The 18679-nt window shown below is 45.5% G+C and overlaps 1 protein-coding gene across 5 annotated transcripts; it reads right to left on the bottom strand.

Annotated features, from left to right (window-relative positions):
• Window positions 1–1887: 1887 nt before the first annotated feature.
• On the bottom strand, window positions 1888–17505 carry LOC128503694 (endophilin-B2). Of its 5 annotated transcripts, XM_053473868.1 has the most exons (12): window positions 17367–17505; window positions 12308–12449; window positions 11741–11869; window positions 10561–10694; window positions 9238–9330; window positions 7225–7287; window positions 6083–6106; window positions 4162–4251; window positions 2897–2997; window positions 2747–2761; window positions 2432–2657; window positions 1888–2351 (listed from the first exon to the last, which is right to left on the bottom strand). In XM_053473868.1, the coding sequence occupies exons 1-12, from the start codon at window positions 17427–17429 to the stop codon at window positions 2244–2246; spliced, it is 1188 nt and encodes a 395-aa protein (XP_053329843.1). In that variant the 5' UTR covers window positions 17430–17505; the 3' UTR covers window positions 1888–2243. The 5 variants fall into 5 exon arrangements, with proteins under 5 accessions (XP_053329843.1, XP_053329844.1, XP_053329845.1 ...); XM_053473869.1 differs by lacking the exon at window positions 2747–2761; XM_053473870.1 differs by lacking the exon at window positions 7225–7287.
• Between the last annotated feature and the right edge of the window lie 1174 nt (window positions 17506–18679).

Here is an 18679-nt window from a genome sequence, read left to right as displayed (position 1 = left end):
ACGGACCTCTCGCAGTTGCGCACTCTTAATTTTGAGCCCTTGCTGTCTACTCTAGAATCGGACCTGCGTAAATGGGCATATCCTCATATCTCCTGGTTTGGGAGGGTGGGGGTCATCAAGATGAATCTTCTCCCCAGATTCCTTTACCTTTTTCAGACGCTGCCCATAGCTCTACCGCGGTCTTTCTTCCAGAGATGCCGGAGGGCTTTCTTGCACTATGTCTGGAGGTGCAGGCTGTCTCGTTTGGCGTTCTCCTACTTGATTAGGCAGCGACTGCAGGGGGGGGTAGGTCTCCCGAGTTTAGAGCTTTATTGGCAGGCGTCTCACCTACGCCGCGTTGTCGAATGGTCTGTAGACTCGGCTAAGCAGTGGGCTTCTGTGGAAGGGTCTTTCCTGTCGTGCCCGTTGTCTGTGTTACCGTGGATTGGCGACCCTGTGGGTTGCGTTACGTACTCTGCCCACCCCTTCCTTCTCCCCACCCTGCGGGTCTTCCGTCGCTTGCTGCGGGCTGGTAAGGTTGCTGGGGTTCCTGGCCCTCTGACTCCCTTGGTGGGGAACCCGGACTTTCCCCCGGGTCGCTCGGGTGGGGGCTTGCAGGCTTTTCTCCCTCCGGGGGTTCGTACCCTGCGCCTGTGCCATGTGGTTACTGGGGCAGCTCTGCAGCCTCTAGAGGCCCTGTCGGGCCCGGGTCCCTGCCCCGTCTCCCTCCAGTTTCTCTACCATCAATTTAGGCATTTTGTTTCTTCCTTGGCGGTTCGGCCGCATCTGGACCGACCGCTCTCTCAATTGGAGAGGTTTTGTCTTGAACTAAAGGAGCCGCCCCATCTTTTATCTAAATTGTACGCATTGTTGCTCTCCCCCGAGCCGGTCGCCAAGCCGTATTATTTTAGCCTGTGGGAGCGGGACTTGGCCTGCTCCTTTGACCTGGAGGACTGGTCTAAGATCCTCTCTATCGTCCACAAGGGGTCGGTGTCTAGTCGAATGCAGGAGACGTCTTTTAAGATACTTACGAGATGGTACAGGGTTCCCCTAGACATTCACAGATTCGCCCCTCAGGTCCCCCCAACCTGTTGGAGGTGTGGTGCCCATCCCGGCTCCCTGTTGCATATTTGGTGGTCCTGCCCAGATATTAGACCCTTTTGGGATTCCGTCACGTCGGTGATCCGTGAGGTGGCCAATCCCGATTTCCAGGCTTCTCCTGAGGCCATTCTGCTCCATCACACACAGACTTCTTTTTCCAGCTACAAGCGGTCCTTGACGTTTCATCTGATTAACGCGGCCAACGCGGTCCTCCCCCGCCACTGGAAATCAGCCTCCCCTCCCTCTTTTATGGCTTGGGTACATCAGGTCGAATTCACTTACCACATGGAGGTTCTCATATGGTCAGCTAGGGGGGCAGGTCATAAAGTTGAACTTAAGTGGTTTCACTGGAGGTCGTTCATCGCGTCCCTGGAACAGCGCCCTTTACCTGTGTCCCTCTAGGGGTCAGCTACTACTCTCCTACTGGGTCTATTTTTGTATGTTCGTGCCTTTGGTTAACGTGATCTTGTAAGTGGAGCTATCTGCTGGACCCTGGGACAGACTTGTTTTATTCTGTTTTTTGTTTCCTTTTGTTTTACATATTTTATGGCACTGTATTATTGGGTACTGATTGGCTTATCGGCCTTTTTCTGTCCTCCCCCTTGGGGGTGGCTTTATTCTTGTATGTACCTGATTTGCTCATCTATTGTTCTCAATGTCTCATGTTTTCCTTGCCATTTCTATTCGTGTGCAGGCTCAGCCTATGCTGTATATGTAACTTGTTCTGCTGTTTTACCTATGTACTCGGTACCTTACGCCATGTATTTGTTACCATTTGTGCAATAAACTGAGAATTGAGAAAAAAAAAAGAAAATATTAGAAGTCTTTGCGTTTTAAACGTTAGTGCAAGCAGATTTGGTCACCGGAAAGACAGCGACACGGGGGTTCTCAGGAGTGGGACGTGGTATGAAAACGTAACAGGAGAGACGCAACGCCTTAGGTGCAGGAGAGGCCGGCAAAAACGCCAAAGACCCATCCTGCAACGTAAGGGTGACATTCAATAAAAAAAAAAAGGGCAACTTGCGAGAAATAAGGGGTGACGTGTGCAGCTTCAGTCTGTAAGACGGGAAGAAAACCAAACGAAGCAGCAGCATCTAGCAAACAATCAGCCCTCCGGAGACATTGGCTTGTTTGAGAAGTTTGCTGTCCTGGTGGAGTCGGGTCTAGCTAAGGAGCTCCAGGTAAGTAACTGGTACTTTACCCTTCTTGTTTCCCCTCTCACCCACCAGCCAGTCTGGATCCATACCGGGGAGACTGTACACGGTGATTAGCTGCAAAATCAAAGGAGCGGGATTTAGGAACATCACATTTAGGCGATAAGACATTTAAGGATGAGAAGCTTGATGCTCACCTCGTCCGCCGCGAGTGTCAGCTCGGTGCTGTCTGCAGCTTCGTAATCGTAGAGAACTCGAGCTTTCCTGGTGCCGCTTGAAGGGGGCTTCACATCGATAGCGTTCAGCGTCCCGTCCCCTGGATTGGGACTGACGGCCTGGAGCACGGGAAGCGTAGCGGGTGGTGGAGAGGTACTGAGAGGCGGAGGGGTAGAATCTGCATTCACAACAAGCGTGGCGGGGAACCTGCGGGTAGTAACCAGAAAATCGCTGAGTATCGGAGGAAAATACTGCGAAACGTCCAAATCCGCTTAACTACATTAACCTATACTTACCCCTCACTTCTGGAACTGCCAGCATAGGAAAAGGATAGAAGAAACATTAACATTATGGATCACACATGGAACAGGAGAATTTGGGTACAAGGTGATGCATCATACCAAAGTTAGCTGTGAGTGGGAGGAGCTGATGTACAACCCACCTACCTGCCCAGCTGTTTCTGCAGGTCGACCATGTACTGGTAACACTGAGCGTAGTACGTGGCCTGGGCCTCGGCAAACTCATGCAGGCAGCGGAGATGATTCACCTGGTGGGGGAGGGGAAACAGTCAGTGCGTTCGGCTTTCCAGGACACTAATCTGAAGCAGGGAAGCGGACCGTGTTCAGTAAACACCGCGTCTGCGTCAAAAACATCGTGTTCTAGGTCAACTTAAAGCAATTCAGGCTCCGTCTAGTAATTATGGTAGGGCAGGAACCCTCAGCGACCAATTCTGCATTGGCTTCGGGCGGCAGATCCAAAACGTGCGTTTCTGGGATCTGTCTGCATTTTTTGCTGGTCTCTTGGAGTACTTCCGCAAAGAGGAGGAGCCAGGGCACACCCCCAACCTTTCCCCCAATTGGGGGAGAAGGTGTGCGCAGAGGCCCCGCCCCTTTTGTGGAAGCACTCCAGGAGGCCAGGTTAGAAGCGGATAGCGGGGAGAAGTGGACCAAGATAGAACACAGAAGAAGCGAAGAACAAGAAAAGCCAAGACAAAAAGCGGGGCTGCGGAAAAGGAGCCACACGGAAGAGTCTGGAGGAGAAGGTAGGGAGACATTGAGAGAGAGAGCGTGAAAAACAAAAAAAAATGCAGTTTTTTAGTTGTGGGGGGGGTGTCTGTTTTGGACATTCATATGAATTAACGAGATTGGCCAATTTCCGTTAAAATCTGCACTAATCTGAGTGCACAGTGAATTCCTAAAACCTTACAGAAATCATTCTGATCATGTAAAATGATGCCTCTCTCATAATTTTTCTGCCGGGAAAGCTTTTAACAAGACACAGTTGCCATAGAAACTGAAAAGACTTTCTGCATTGTTACGTTAAAAATTCAGAATAAATATTAAAATGACAGATCTGCCAAAGTTTGCTTTGTGTTCCAGAGAGTGCTAATAACATTTGGTGTATGTAGAGCTGAACCTTTATATCATAATGTATATTTTACCAATTCTGCAACCCCCTTTTTTTAAATTATTAATATATTTAGGAGGGAGAGACCCTATAAAACAGTAGTATATAAAGTACGATTCCACTAATTGATCCAACTGCGGTCTTCAAGCCCATGTGGTCTTCGGGTTGTTCTATATAGTGGGTCGTGGAGAAATGTTATCTATTTGTATAATTAAACATCAGAGAAGGCCTATCGCTTGTGCATGAATTGAACTTTGGGGGGGGGTCACATCTCATACCCCTGATCAAATAAAAAATAACTCACATGGGTACTGCTGATCCCTTCCAAAAGCAGCCTGGTCACCTCCGCCTGGCGATCAAACTCTGTTTGTGCTACGCGCAGTTCATGTTCGGCCTGTGAAGCAAAAGCAAAGACCTCGTTAATATTGCATTGGCTTCCATGAGATAATATACTCTCCAATACAAACACCCAATTACCCAAGTTCTAAAAAGAGCTACAAAGTAACCCTTCACTGGTTCCGTTTCCACCACTTGACGATGGCCGGTAGTAGTAGTGAATAGACTTTAGGTCTCTCCGGTCACTACGGGGGGGGGTTATAGCGATGCCGGTACCCGACACACAGACCGGTCTGAATGAAGGACTGACTTGCTCGACCATGGGCGGTCAGCAGACTGTGACCAGTAAGGTGCCTTAAAAAGAACCATCACACCTTCTCTTAAGGCAGGAGGTTAAGTAATTATGACCAGGTTATTACACTAGGTAGAGCTTACTAGAAAAACGGCTGATTACAGATCTTTGGGGGAAAAGCGTATTTTCTTTACCAACCTTCTCAGACTTCCTGAGACACGCGGTGCCACGGGGAGGTCGTGGATGTACCGGCTCAGATCATTGCATTAACTGCAATGCATTTAAGAAGCCGTGGCAGCGCATTCCGGGGGGGGGTCACAGAGAGGACACCATGGAAAATAAAATATTTTTTCCAGCAGCTAAACGATAGAGATCCTAACGCATCGTCCCTGCTAAGCTAACAGCTCTACGCCGCTGTGCGAAGCCCCATCACCTTCTTCACTTAGGTAATTAGACCCTAACGCCACAACGCATGCCGCAGGCTTTTTGATGGACTCAGTAGAAGTCCGAAGGGTCCTGATGAGTTCGGAAGGTGAGAGTACTCTCGTTCACCACGTCAATCGTTAAGCTGATCCAAAAATGACTATATTTCACCCATTTAGCCAAACAGGAAATATTATTGAAGAACGATTCAATTACCCACCCCCACACACCTTATCTAAATAGAGGGGGGAGATCCTTGGGGGCGAGACTGGCCGATAAAAGATAAAACCAAACTGGGTGTCGGAGCAATACTTTCTTTCTTACGGTAGCAAGAACTGTTATAAAACTTAAGTGGGTAAAATATGAATCGCTTCCTCTGAAAGCCTCGGCGCTACGAGTGAAATGCGCACGAAGAGTTAATCTACCGATCGCTGCGCATGTCTAAAAACAAGCTGTAGACTGAACGATGGAACATCCACACGCGAAATCAATGTCTCTGATACAACCGAATCTAAATATCATTCTATAGCAACAAAATGGCCTGTTCTTTAAATAATGAACATTATAAAAATATTTAAAAAAATGCACAGAATAAATAATATATACATATATATAGATATATATTTTAACGATCAGTGGGTTTTAAGTAGGGTTGTGTTCCTCTACGGCTCCTAGGGAGTTGAATGAGCTGTAAAGGGACATATGGCTTCTGCTTGAGGATAATCTCCGTCTCAGTTTACAATGCGATGTCCAAATCCCCTCTTCGCTAAGACTTTTAATGAGGGAGGAGGGAGAGGATCATGCCAGAAGCAGGGGTAGTGCGGGTAACAACGACAGACCGAGGAGGATAGACTCCAAAAACAAGGTGGTTTCTTTAACGTAAAGCTAAACACTCAATATATATTTAAGGGTACGTCCATCTAACCAAGTACAGAATCCCCCCACACTGGCGACGGACAATCTGCTTCCCTCTCAGCAATATATGGATAGTGGAATTAAGTCTGGGCACTAAACCTTTAATTAAACCTCTATTAAGGCACTTCAGAGATGGGCACTCGGTAGGACCAGACCTCCCCCTGCTTGGTTAGCCGTTACCCTTTATACTATCTGATAGAAGCGGTAAAACGGGAACCGGGCAAAACATGAATCCTGTGTGTTTTCTCGGCTCGCTTACCTTGTCCACCTCGTCACTCCAAAGCTGCAGTCACAGAGTAACAGGAGAGATGAGTCTCAGACACGTCAGAGGCAACTCAACAAAACACAACAGCAAGTGATGTTTCACAGAACGCAAAACGTGGTAAAGGTGGGAGAAGGGAACAAGATGGGTTCAGTGACAACCAGAGGACATATTGTATCACCTGTAGCAGCTCTTAACACATCACTAGCTACTATTCTCAATTCATCCCCACCTGGCCACTAAGTTCCTCTAATCTTTCCACTATCTTCTGGAAATAGGGGTTGTCCACCACGTGAAGCTGTGGGACCTTCTGGCCCTTCGCTCCTTCTCAAAGCCAACAATATGTATTGGCTTCTCTTTACTCCTCCATGAAAGCAGCTCGACGGTGGACCCAAGACCATCTTGGAAATCCATTGTCCCGGTGTCACCGACAATCTGTATCTTCTCTCTCTACTTATGAGCAGAAGGCTCGGTGAGCTACCTGATAAAATGTGCTGAGCTAGATGGGCAAAACCTTAAAATCTGGTCGATTCTAGCCAAAGACCGGGATTGCCTGCTGATTGATTGCAATAGGAGGTGATAAACACAGTGGGCATGCATTGGATTTGGTTGGCAAAACGATGCAGGGGTTTCATGAAAAAGATCCATCCTACCATCACCCCAGTTACCCAAATCCTGCAGACCAAGGAAGTCCACATTGCTCTCTAAACGTTAATTGAAACGTAGGAATCAGCCGATTTATCCGATTCCACTTAAAATGTCCCCCCCCGTTCCTGGATTATTCCTACACAAATATTAATGAATGAAGAGAAGACACCTGCGGGTCTGAGTTCTTCCTAAAACAGGTTGCCATCGCAGTGTTCTGAGAGGCAAAGGAGAAGGGGTTAATGTGATGCCCACCCGCTCATTTAAAGCTCTGCCCGTTTTGCCCAGACGACCTGCCAGTTTAATGCCTACAGCCCACCAATAAAGCCTTTTAACTAGTAACTCTTTCCAAACGATATAGTTGGGACAACCCAAACTCTCCAAAAATCTCAAAGGCCAGCCAGGATTACCCCCTTTTCCCCCTCACAAAACCTTTGGACCTTTAGGAGCCGGTGGGAACGGACGAGGACAGAGTAGGGGAGGGTTGATCTTACCGCTGACGCACTGGCCGACAATACGAAATTACGAGGTCGGGTCTCCTGAAAATCAGGCAAAGCCTACGGGGGAATAAAGCTCATGTCATGCAGGAAGTACATGAATGTGGAAACAAAACCAAAAAGCACACAAAAAACCCCCCCAAAGCAAACCAAACATGGACAGGAGAGCATTCGCAAAGACGAACGGCGACAGGAGAGGAGAGGGACCCTAACACTAGATCTCGGCCTTTGGGATGGGTTTGATCCATCTGAACGTGGCTACCATGGCGTAGTATCCAGTGCCACCAAAAAGCCACCAGGGGCTATATATAGAGCGATTCCGGTGCAAAGTGGTCACCTTGGAATCCAATGGAATGTTTCTGATGATTGTAACGTTCCGTTGGGTTCCAGACTGGAAAAATATGCACAAAATTATTATTATTATTATTTTTTTTTACGCCTGGTGCAAACATCTAATCTCCATCTCTGTGAGGGTTAAGGATCTGCCAACAATTAAATGCATCGTATATATACCATCAACCCGGAAATCTCTTTTGCTACTTCACACTGGGATGCACCGCAGGGACACATAAAACAAAAAAGGAACAGCTTGATGAACGGCAATGCGGGTTTCTGGAGCTCCATGCAGAGAGGCAGCAGCATGCGGAGAGCGGAAGAGCGGGAGAGCGGGATGGGATTAAGCAAAGGAAAGCCGCAAAATAAATTATTAAGCGTCGAAAAGATGACCCAACATCACAAACACACGTGTGTTACACTAAAAATATAAATTCTCATTTCACAGAAGATATAGGTAGGTATCGGCTTTCCACGAGCTGCGGACCAGGCCTCCTATAAGTCATCGTAGAACCTGCCTGGCTCTCTGGTGGGCTGCGGTGGACCACCCTCATACTGCATAAATATTGCTACTAAAAATATTGGTAAGCGGACAAAAATACCTCCCCTACACAATAAGTAATTTAGAGGGGTTGAGGGGCTTATGAGACATTCGATATAAATAGAAGTGCAAAAATAAAGATACATTTATGGATAATTTCAGCAAACAAACGCAGCCGTAGACTTAAAATATTTCTTGGCTAAAATATAAATAAATAGTATTATTAATAATAAGGCAGGAGTTTAAACTGCCTATAGAGAGACCAAACTAATACCCACAGAACTGGATGAAAAGTGTTAATAAATGAATCTGCAAAAATTAAAGAATTTGTGTAACTCGATTACACAAATCATTTTCAATATTACCTCTGTTAAGCATGTGATAGGAGCCGACGTGACGCAGAACAATTTATTTTGAATGAAAAATTCCTTAATTGAAATATACTAATAAATTTTTATTTTTTTATTTTTAGAAAGTATAGTTTGCAAACATTCTCTGCGTGAAGCTAATGGGGTGATGTCTGTTACAGAGGCGATGAAGAGAGAGAAAAAAAATATATATACAATTTCAGAGAAAAGTAAAAAGCAAAAAAGTTCACAGCAGTGACCTCCGTAACAATACTCACATCCCCCTCGAACTGAGCAAATTATACAAAAAAAGAAGGAACACACAAAAAACAACACAGGTTAGTAAGGGTGCGCGGGGGAGGGGGAACGAAAGAGGAATAAGTAAAGGTTCATCCAGGTACGGGGATCCCCCCTTTGGATGAGATTGGGTGCAGGAACAGAATTTACCCTCCCAGCTAATCTCAATTACAATGTTGGCCTCTAGCCCCGTATTAACCCTGTAAGCCATGCCCTGAGCCCCTGAGTCAGGTAACTAAGGGTTAAATGCATACCCAAACTATCCCTGCCTATTTGACCTTCAATGTCTCTCCTTGCCCCCTTTTGTTTTTGTTTTTACCCGAAATAGAATACACCACGATGCAGTTGATATGAGTAAAATGAGGGGGGCACAGACATGTGTACAATGAAGGGTTAACGGGTTTAACCACACGCCCCGCTCCCCTTTCACACCCCAAAAAACACATGCAAATCGCCCCCGCGTAAAAAAAACTATAGGGGCAGGGCGGTTACCGTGGCCTTCGCTTCGGCTGCCTTAGCCTTCTTCAGGCGCGCTTTGCAGGCGTCCAGGTCTAAGCGTCGGTTCTGCAGGATTCGCCTTTCCTTCTGCAGAAATAAAGACAGAAAAAAAGAAATAAACAATTTCTATTAACCAGGAAACGTAATCATTATTCCTCAAAGCCCATTTACCAGCGTGAAAGACCGACTGGTGGATGTATAAGCCCAGTGATAGAAAATGCAACGAAGAATCAGGCGTTCATACATCTCCGCGGTACCGGGTCCCGTATGCGCTTATTTTAAGAACCAAAAAACAGGGATTTTTATTTTTAGGAAGTTACAAGAATCTCTGCCATTGGATTCAAAGCCATGTAAAGGGTCACTTCATCCGTCATCAGCTGAATATCTCAGCCCTAGCGCTGGCCGGCGGAACATCGACCCCCTCCGTGCGTATGTGGAAGCTTTATTCCAATGGAAGCACTTTCCTGGCACTGATTGGCTGCTTCCAGGGGGTCTCTATGCCTATACATACTATATATCCTTACCCAGTAGGTAGGAATAATATTGCCTTTAACTGTGGTTATTTCAATATAAAAGAAGTATCAATAATTGTAATACAGTCAGCGGGTTGATGTTCCACACCAGCATTCTCCCTTATGAATGACACAGGGTCGCAGTACACCACCCTGGCCTATGAATTTATTAAGGTTCCAAAAGATCATGAAAATGAGGGAAATGTTCAACAGATTTTATAACTAGTGTTTTAACCTTCTTATTCCTAATGCACAGATAAATTGCAATACGCGTGTAACGATTGGATGTAATTCCCCAATAACTAAACCGTCCTGACAGCTCTCGACTAGACCGTTAATCCGTTATTGACGTATACTCGTGAAACCAATAATGTAATAGGCATGGCTCGGGGCCAACGATATCAGATCAATATGCAGCTGCAGTCCATGTTTCTCGTTGATATTGTAACTCACGTCCCTTATGTGATATTTATTCCAATATCAATGGGATAAATGCTGCTATAATGAAACCTTGATACATACGCGGCAGCCTATACTGACCTAGACCAGCGAGACCTTGGGGGGGCTGCTGGATATCGTTATATCCCAATGTGCAGGGAAGGGGCTGCGAATGTGGGCCGGGGATGCGGTGCTGGGACAGGCCTAGGTCATTTACAAATAGTGGAAACCATGGAAACGAGTGATATGTTCACGTAGATTGCCCCACATTTGGCCCATGTAGAACCTAAATACGGTCCATGCTAATAAGCGATGTACCCCAATCAGTTAATTTTTCAGACGGGATCTGGTAAGAAAATAAACTTACGGAAATAGTCCTCCAATCCCCTTCCAGGAAATTGCGCAACGGGGTCAGGAAGTTGATTGCGGAAGAGTGCATGAAGTCGCGTTCCGCAGCTCCAAGTTTCTTCTGCGTTTCGCCCACTTTGATGAGCGTTTGTCCTGAAAGAGACAGGGGTGTGAGAATCGGGAGCGGGGGCTGCGGGTCAGGGAGGGGAGGACGAGGTTTCGAGGCAGGCAGAATCAGATTAAAAGCCAGCACTGGGAGCAAACAACACAATTACGGCAAAGGCTGCCTACGGCTCCAATTACAGGATCCTTATCGGCGGGCAGCAGGCAGACGGTGCACAGAGGAGGCGTCCGGGACGGGAGCTTATTGTACAGACAGCACAGAAAGACCGACCTCAGTGTCTGCCAAGCATATCGTCTGCACGGAAAGTAACGGGGAGGTGGGCAAACGCATACGGGGGTCAACCCCCCCCCCCCCAAATGCCTTGGACAATGGAAATTTAAAGGGACCTCTCGGCTGCCCGGTGCATTAAGATGCAGATATTGGCTGGATTTGGCACAAAATTAGGCTCCATTATTCTGAAAGCCTAAATTTGCAATTTTTTCGCTTTGGGTAAATTCGGTTTATTTTCACCACATGGTTCAAAGTGTTTGCGTCTTTAAACGCGGCATAACACCGGCTGCTGCCCGCTACTCCGTTTCTGTATCTCGTTTCTGGTCTAAACATACAAGCCTGGTGATAAATAATTATAGTTATTAGAAAGAGGAGTCGTTAGAACCAACTTCCCCCTGAACTACATTGTGCGTCCATGTCCAGCAACAAGAGTAATATTAAAAACATTTTTTAAGTGTATTTTCCTTGTTTTTTTAAAAAATATATATATTATTCCTCATATGTGTCTTCTGTACAGAACAACAAAAAAAGATAAAAATGTGACCTAAAATATCACACATCACTTGCCCGCCTCAAAATAAGCAAAATAAGCAATTTCATTTATTTACCCAACAATCACGCCCAAGAAAAACTGTAGCTAAAGATATTTAGCAAACACCGCGTAACGACTCAAGAACAAGAACCAATCCCTTTAACAACACTGGAAGAGCAACAGAGAGGCAAGGAGACTCGTGACCTAGATCCTATACATTATACAGCATTACAACATGTGAATTATAAAAGGTGAAAGGTCACCGATACTCACCATAAGGAGACCCTGGTCCAAACTCATTGGCGGCTTCCGTCATGTACTGACCCAGCAGTTCCGCGTTGGTCACTCTGGACGGGACCTTCCGATCTAGCTTCTCATACAAAAACTCTTCTACTCGCGCGCCTACAGAAGAGATCGAGTTACTAGGCTAAGCTACAGAAAACACTAAATACTCGTGAATGTAAAGAGCGGCCCAACTAGAAACCTCTGGACTACATAAACCACGTAAACAGACATCATTAGAAGACTTATCAGGCAAACCATAAGCGGGAAGGTCTACGTCATCTTCTACCCAACTGATTTTTACCCAATATGTATAAGGAGAACGGAACAAACTCCGAGGTGTGGGGAAATTAGGAGCTCTTCGATACCAAGATCTTTGGTTTTACCCGCAGCCCTTTTCAGTCCTACAATCCTTCTGGAGACCCCTTAGAGGTAAACAGCGACTGCACCGTCAGCTATGGCAGTATTGGGTGCAGTGGCAATCTCCCCATAAGTATACCAGTGGCTGGGCACGAGGTAGGATTCACCCCAAACTGAATATATTACTTTAATACTAACTTGGGTTGGGCTGCAGGAGGACCTCAGTCTGACGCATGATCTTCTCGGTCCAATTCTTGGTGCTGTCAGCTCTGGATAAGAGATTTTCAAAATGGGCATCCAACTCTGTCTTCTCCGCTTGACCCAACTTCTCCTCCGTGAACTGGCGGGCGGAAGAAGAAACAAAAAGATTAATACAGGGCAAGAAGAACTGTAACGCACAGCGAGGAATACATTGTACAAAATCCCTAATGCACTGAAGAATCTCTTTCAAGATCTCCCTTTCCGATCCAGCTCACAAATGGTTAATCCACCAAGCACAGAAAGGGTTAAAAAGTATACCAGAAGAAGGGAAAATGATTTTATTTGCTTTCCATCAAACGTGTCGTGTCTACAATGGCCGCAGCCGGCTAGAACACCCTCCAGCGGGTCGATTCGCAGGGAGGGGGAAGTTTAATAAAGTATTGATTTGGAATTACAGAATATCGATGCGGCCCCCCGGACCCGCGCCAGGGAAACGATTTCATTGGTGAACGCATTTGTTTGGGGAAAGTGTCTACCTTAACAAGGAACATCTGTTGGTGGCCTGACTTGGTGTAGTTGTAGCAGGTTGACGATACCAGGCAGGGTCGGTAGAGGTTAGCCCAGTGCATGAATTTGAGTATAGGAGCACGTAATGGGAAACTGATGTCAGTGCAGGTTTTTGCCACAGCTGAAGCTCATTACAGTAAATGTTGTATAACCAGCAGTGATATTTGCCAATGTTTCTTTCCATTTCTGTTTAACTTCGGGCCAAATGAATATCTTTTTTTTGCCTTTGCGGTGCGGCTCACACTCTGCGCACGCCAACAGATATTATTATATTATCGCTTGTCTAATAATTTCGATGCAGTTGTTTGGTTTTTTTACCCGGTGTATCGTTCCTGTATAAGGCCTAAATCAGCGAGTGATGAGACTATACATTATACAGGGTCGGCCGAGCTCTGCCTGGCAAATAAACGCCTTTGTGTTTAGTCATCAAGTTACATTTTCAAGTTAATAATAAACTAAATCTTCTAAAGTCTGTTTATATAAATGTATTTCTAATCCGCAGAATCATTAGAAGAGGAGTCATGGAGAACAATATGACCGTGTAAAGATGACCGTACATACACACAGAGACGCGCACGCACACACGCACACAGACACACCATCCACACACAGACACACATGCACACACACACCATACACACAGGATCCTCTGACCTGTTTTCCTGCTGCTACATTGATTAATAATGCAGAGAGGGTTTCGATGCGCATGCACGCGGCACCCAGCGGGTCTGTAGATCTATTATTGATAAGCGTTTAGGTTTCTTCAATAAAAGCTTCCTGTGGTCAAAAAGAAGCGTGGAAGGTACCACGGATCTATCACATCAAATTAAAAGGCAAGCTTCAGGGGAGAAACCCCCCAATGGCTACGCGTCTGTTAAGTAAATGTGATCATCCTAATCTCCTCTTTCAATGTCTCCACACGCTCCGCTCACCAGGGAGATAAAGCCCCCCCCCCGGGGATAGTCAGCACCATGTGAGGTCCAACAGATACCCCCAAAAGAACAGGGCGCCTCGGTTTCCTCTTGGCTTTCACACCAGACCCTTTAATAACTCGTTTAGCTCCAGGCCTGACAGGTCTTCCACACAGGAAGTGATCAACAGAGGGAGTGCACGGAAAAACGGCTTCCCCCAGCCTACTACAAACAGCACACGGAACCAGAACACGTTACACAATTCAAGTCTATGTATTACAAAGTGTTATTCTTATAGGACAAAATATTTTTTCAGCATCGCAACGTTTGAAATGGACATATAGGGACACTATAGTTTTAGGGGGTGTGGTAAGAGGCGTGGCTAGTTGCCGGGGCTCTATAGAGACTTTGCATGTCCCACTCCCCGCCCACTCGCCCTCCAGATACACCAATTTTCCAACCAACCGCCTAACCGCATCTGAAAAAGGGAGGGCTCCGGGTAGATGGAGACTGTTTGCAGGTATGACCCCCCCCCCCATGCATTTAAAATTTAAAGGGACTGCACAGCTATCCTATGCATTAAAGCGCGCCTTTCCCTTATATATTATATTTATATATATTATTATATATATTATGATTTGCCTCCACATTCTTCGCAGACGTCGCTTGCTGGCTCGTTATATGCGGGATAAACGCGAAGCAGAAAACGCACTTCTTCCTGCCAACAGGGACTTTATCCACCTACACAGCCCAAGCGACATCGAGCGCCTCGGGGGGCTTCAATCCGCAACGTCACCCGGCATGAGAGTACACAACTACTCCCAGCACTCCCAGCGGAACGAAACAGAATAATAATCGTCCTAAAAACACAAACACATGCGCATGCACATGGTGGGCTTCATTAGGATGGAAAACTCGGATGAGCCCCGATATATTTTGAATGAGGAATCTGTCTTTTTGCTTGAAAACTGGTGGAAAAGGCTCAGCCTTCAGCACTAACAGAACCCAGCGTCTCGCTCTAAACATCTGAAACCGACACCTCCAGCCACGCACACCCACCCACTGCCTGAAAGCGGCAGAGACAGTCCCTAATGCATTCTTAATAACACGGAGGGGGGCCGACAACAGGAGCATCTGGGGAGGCTTGAGAAACAGAAAGCACCTAATACACAAATAACAAAATATATATATATTACCTGCAGCTCTGATAAACCTGTTATAGAGAGAATTTACAAAAACGTAGCTTTCCAGCCCTTAAAGAACCGAGTGGGACCCTCAGAAACCCACCATACGGGGCAGAAAAGTGCCAGGGGGCTACATTGACGCTCAGGGTCCTCAACTCCTGTTGCATGCATATCAAGTTTAAGTTTTAAAGGCTAATTGATCGTTAGAAAAAACACATTTTTGTGAAATCTCCTTATTTTCCATGAAAACAGCTAAGTGACCCCAAACCTTTGAGAGATAATATATAATAATATGTATATAAAATAAAAAGTGTATAAAAAACCTTGTTTTTTTATTGGGTCTATTAGCCGCCTGGAAACCTTTATTTGCCTCTGGGCAGGTTTTACAAGCATTGCTGCAATAGATCCATTATAAGTCGGAAATTAACTCTTCATCTGCCTTCCAAACCGGTGCTACAAAACACTCCAAACCGGTTTCTTCTATTCAGCCGCCAACCCTGATCACCAACCCGACAATCGATCCAAAGAACCACAGCTACCTCATCACGCAATAAAAAAAATATCACCCAACGCAGACATAAATTGGCCCCCGAGAGCCGATTCCCCAGCCTATGGGCTAGACTCTGGCAGGCGACAATAGAACCTTTTTTTTGATGGGCCATTAAAGGGTTAATACTCGAGGACTTTCAGCTCATCTAGAAACGACCTAGTAATAAAAAGGTAGAAATAAAAACGGACGACCCGGAAAAAAAGGAAGACGGCCCAAGCGTGAAAGGGTTAGAGCGCGCATGCGCAACGCCACCCAACATACCCAACGCATTTTTATTCTCAATTAGAACGGAGGCCATTGTGCTCGACTTGGATGGAATGACAGCTTTAGGACCCCAAGAGGGGCAAATGGAAGCCCTTACACTGTTTGCCCCTAAAGCCACCCGCGGGTTCCCCTGTAAGAGTTGGCTGGTTGGTTTTATGGGGTCTGCCGGTCTGGGTTGTACCGGTGAACGGTCGGTGGTCTTCTCCACGTATCAGAACGTTCCACAGCAACAGAGCCAGAATATGGCCGGCCTCGGATTTTATTGATCTGGGCAATTACTGTTATGTAATTATACGATCTCTACAAAAAAAAGGCAGCCACGCATTAGTGACATCAGCCGGAGGGCCGATTACCGCCTGATGATGTCATTCTGCAGCTGATAATTTAATATCCCCATTTCATTGTGTAATAACCCCAAAGAAGGACCTTACAGCGGTGGCCTCCAATAGTTTGGGGTACTGATCAGAGAGCTTCTGGCATAAATCCCCCCCCCCAGAGTTCCCAGACCCCGGGTTGGGGGCCACTGCTTGACAAGAGGTGTTTTCGTCTTTCTCGACGAAACACCTCTTGCAAGATCTGCAGTAGACTGAATTGTAGGAGCTCTAAGACCCCCAGGGGACCGAGACAACCAGGACCGAGCAGCGAGAGAAAAACAAAAACATTAACACTTTCAGAATCCTAATAAATGCTCAACGGAGACAATCATTTAGGTCCAAAAAGGCAAAAAAAGAATTAAAAAATGAAATAAAATACCAGCTTCCCTTTTAGCATTAATATTCTAGATATAAATATAACTTTTGTTATCTTACGCAACAGGAAATACAACGAAAAGCACGAAAAGCACACAGCCTTATAGTAAATACTATTTTGCTAGAAAAATACAGTTATTGTCCAATAATCATTTTGTTTTTTTAGCATCAGTTTTTAAACCGCTAGAGGAAAAAAGTAATTAATCTTTTTTTTAATCGATTTTCTTATACGTGCGTAAGGGCCGGTTTATATCGTACGCACATCATTTTCTTTCGCAGGAAGCCGCTTTTTTTTAAAAAAATACTAAAATTTCAATAAAATTAAGGGGCTGATTGGATCTCCCCTCCCCCTTCTCTACTACTGGAAAAAAAAAAACTCAGCTACTGTGGAACCTCTTTGACCAAGAGCTGTCAATCAACCATCTGCTTCACATCCACACCCATAATAGAGGGCAACATCAAAATGGGAGTGACAGTTCCAAGAGGTTCTGCAGCAGCCGAAGTCCTGCAGCTTTCTATGTATTATGGGGTAATTACTGCTGGGCTTCTCCAGTGCAGCTGGGTTTAGGCCATTAAAAGGGTTTTGCCCTCCAGTCCTGCATGGCTGCCCCCATCCAGAGGCCCTTCCAAGAGGATCTGTATGCAGCAGGCAGCCATGCATGTACAGTGATCATGCTACAGTGTGAGACATATCTGTGAACAAGCAGTGCAGCAAAGATGGAGGCGTGAGGAGCATCAGCTGTCAGAGGAGGATGCTGCAGGAAGGGAGGAGAGATCCCTGGGGGGGACGCACAGTTGCCCAGACACCTTGGTGGCCCCGTTGGCTCTCACCTGCACAGCCCTGGTGAAGAAAACCCCTGCATCCGAGGCCAGCTTCTTCACATTGAAATCCATGTTGGTGGCAGCGGGGTCCAAGCGAGCCGTGTGCCAGGCATCAGCTGCACGGGATCCCAGATCCTTCCCACCCACGGCCGCTGCTGCTCAAAGCAGGCACCGCAATCGATGGCAGAGCACATCCACCGCTCCCATCACTAATCGGCTGCTAAGACTCTTAAAGGAGACGCATCAGCCCCAGGCCCCTGCCTAACTGTAACAGTGCATCTGGATGAGACGAAGTGGCATCAACAGCACATCCCTGGCTAATCATTCAATAGTTTGGCTAATACCCAGTGTATATATATATATATATATATATATATATATATATATATATATATATAATGCTTCTACTACCATATATATATATATATATATATATAATATATATATTATATATATATATAATATATATATATATATAATGCTTCTACTACCCCCTTATATATATATATATATATATATATATATATATATATATATGTATATATATATATAGTAGAAGCATTATATATATATATATATATATATATATATATTAGTAAGGTATTTAAAAGAAGAAGAATGTTGTATTTTATTCCCTGCTGTTTTTATACACATTATTGGGGATTTTAGGGCTGTAGAACCCTGCGATCCCCTCATACCCAGCAAACATTCGGACTTTGAAAAAGAGGGGCATCAGGAGGTTCCACTTTTTCTGCTGTATTTTAATTTTTTTATTATCTATTCTTTTATATAGCGCCATCATATTCCGTAGCACAGTACTGTATAAATTTAACTCCCAGTTCCCTCATCCACCAATTTCTGAAACAATATAGGCTATTTCATTGCATTTACAAGGTTATTATCGGCTAGAAATAATCTTTGATGGGTTAAAGTATATACAGGGTCACTTCTTTTAGAAAGATTCTAGTTGAGGGGGACTATTATTGTTACTCCGGGGTTTAAGCCACCAGCTGCCACAAACAGCTTGGAAAGCAGGAGGCAGGTAACATCATCAGTCACAGGTCATGTCCCATCAACAAAGGAGACTAAAGCATCAGTTTTCTGACCTGCTGTATGTCAGCAGTGCGCAAAAAACACTACAGAGCAAAATACTGGGGAACTCTGGAAATGAGCAGACCCCGAGACTCCTGAAATATTAACCCCTTAATAGCACACCGTTAAGATGTATTAAACATATAGCTCTAATACCAGCCCTCATGGAAACCGTGAAGATACACTTGAGTCACCTGCATTCAAGCAGGAATACCAGCCATAACATACTG

The sequence above is a fragment of the Spea bombifrons genome, chromosome 8 (genome assembly GCF_027358695.1).
Source record: "Spea bombifrons isolate aSpeBom1 chromosome 8, aSpeBom1.2.pri, whole genome shotgun sequence".
Lineage (NCBI taxonomy): Eukaryota > Metazoa > Chordata > Amphibia > Anura > Pelobatidae > Spea > Spea bombifrons.
The sequence above is the reverse complement of the archived record's forward strand: the minus strand, read 5'-3'. Positions and strand labels throughout refer to the sequence as shown.

Excerpts from the sequence above, each read along its gene's own strand:
- LOC128503694 (XM_053473868.1), bottom strand. The coding sequence starts at position 17,429 with ATGGATTTCAATGTGAAGAAGCTGGCCTCGGATGCAGGGGTTTTCTTC. Across the intron at positions 9,331-10,560 it reads GGGATTGGAGGACTATTTCC|AAGGAAAGGCGAATCCTGCA; the intron begins GTAAGTTTATTT and ends TTATTTCTGCAG. Across the intron at positions 4,252-6,082 it reads GGAGTGACGAGGTGGACAAG|GCCGAACATGAACTGCGCGT; the intron begins GTAAGCGAGCCG and ends TTTGCTTCACAG.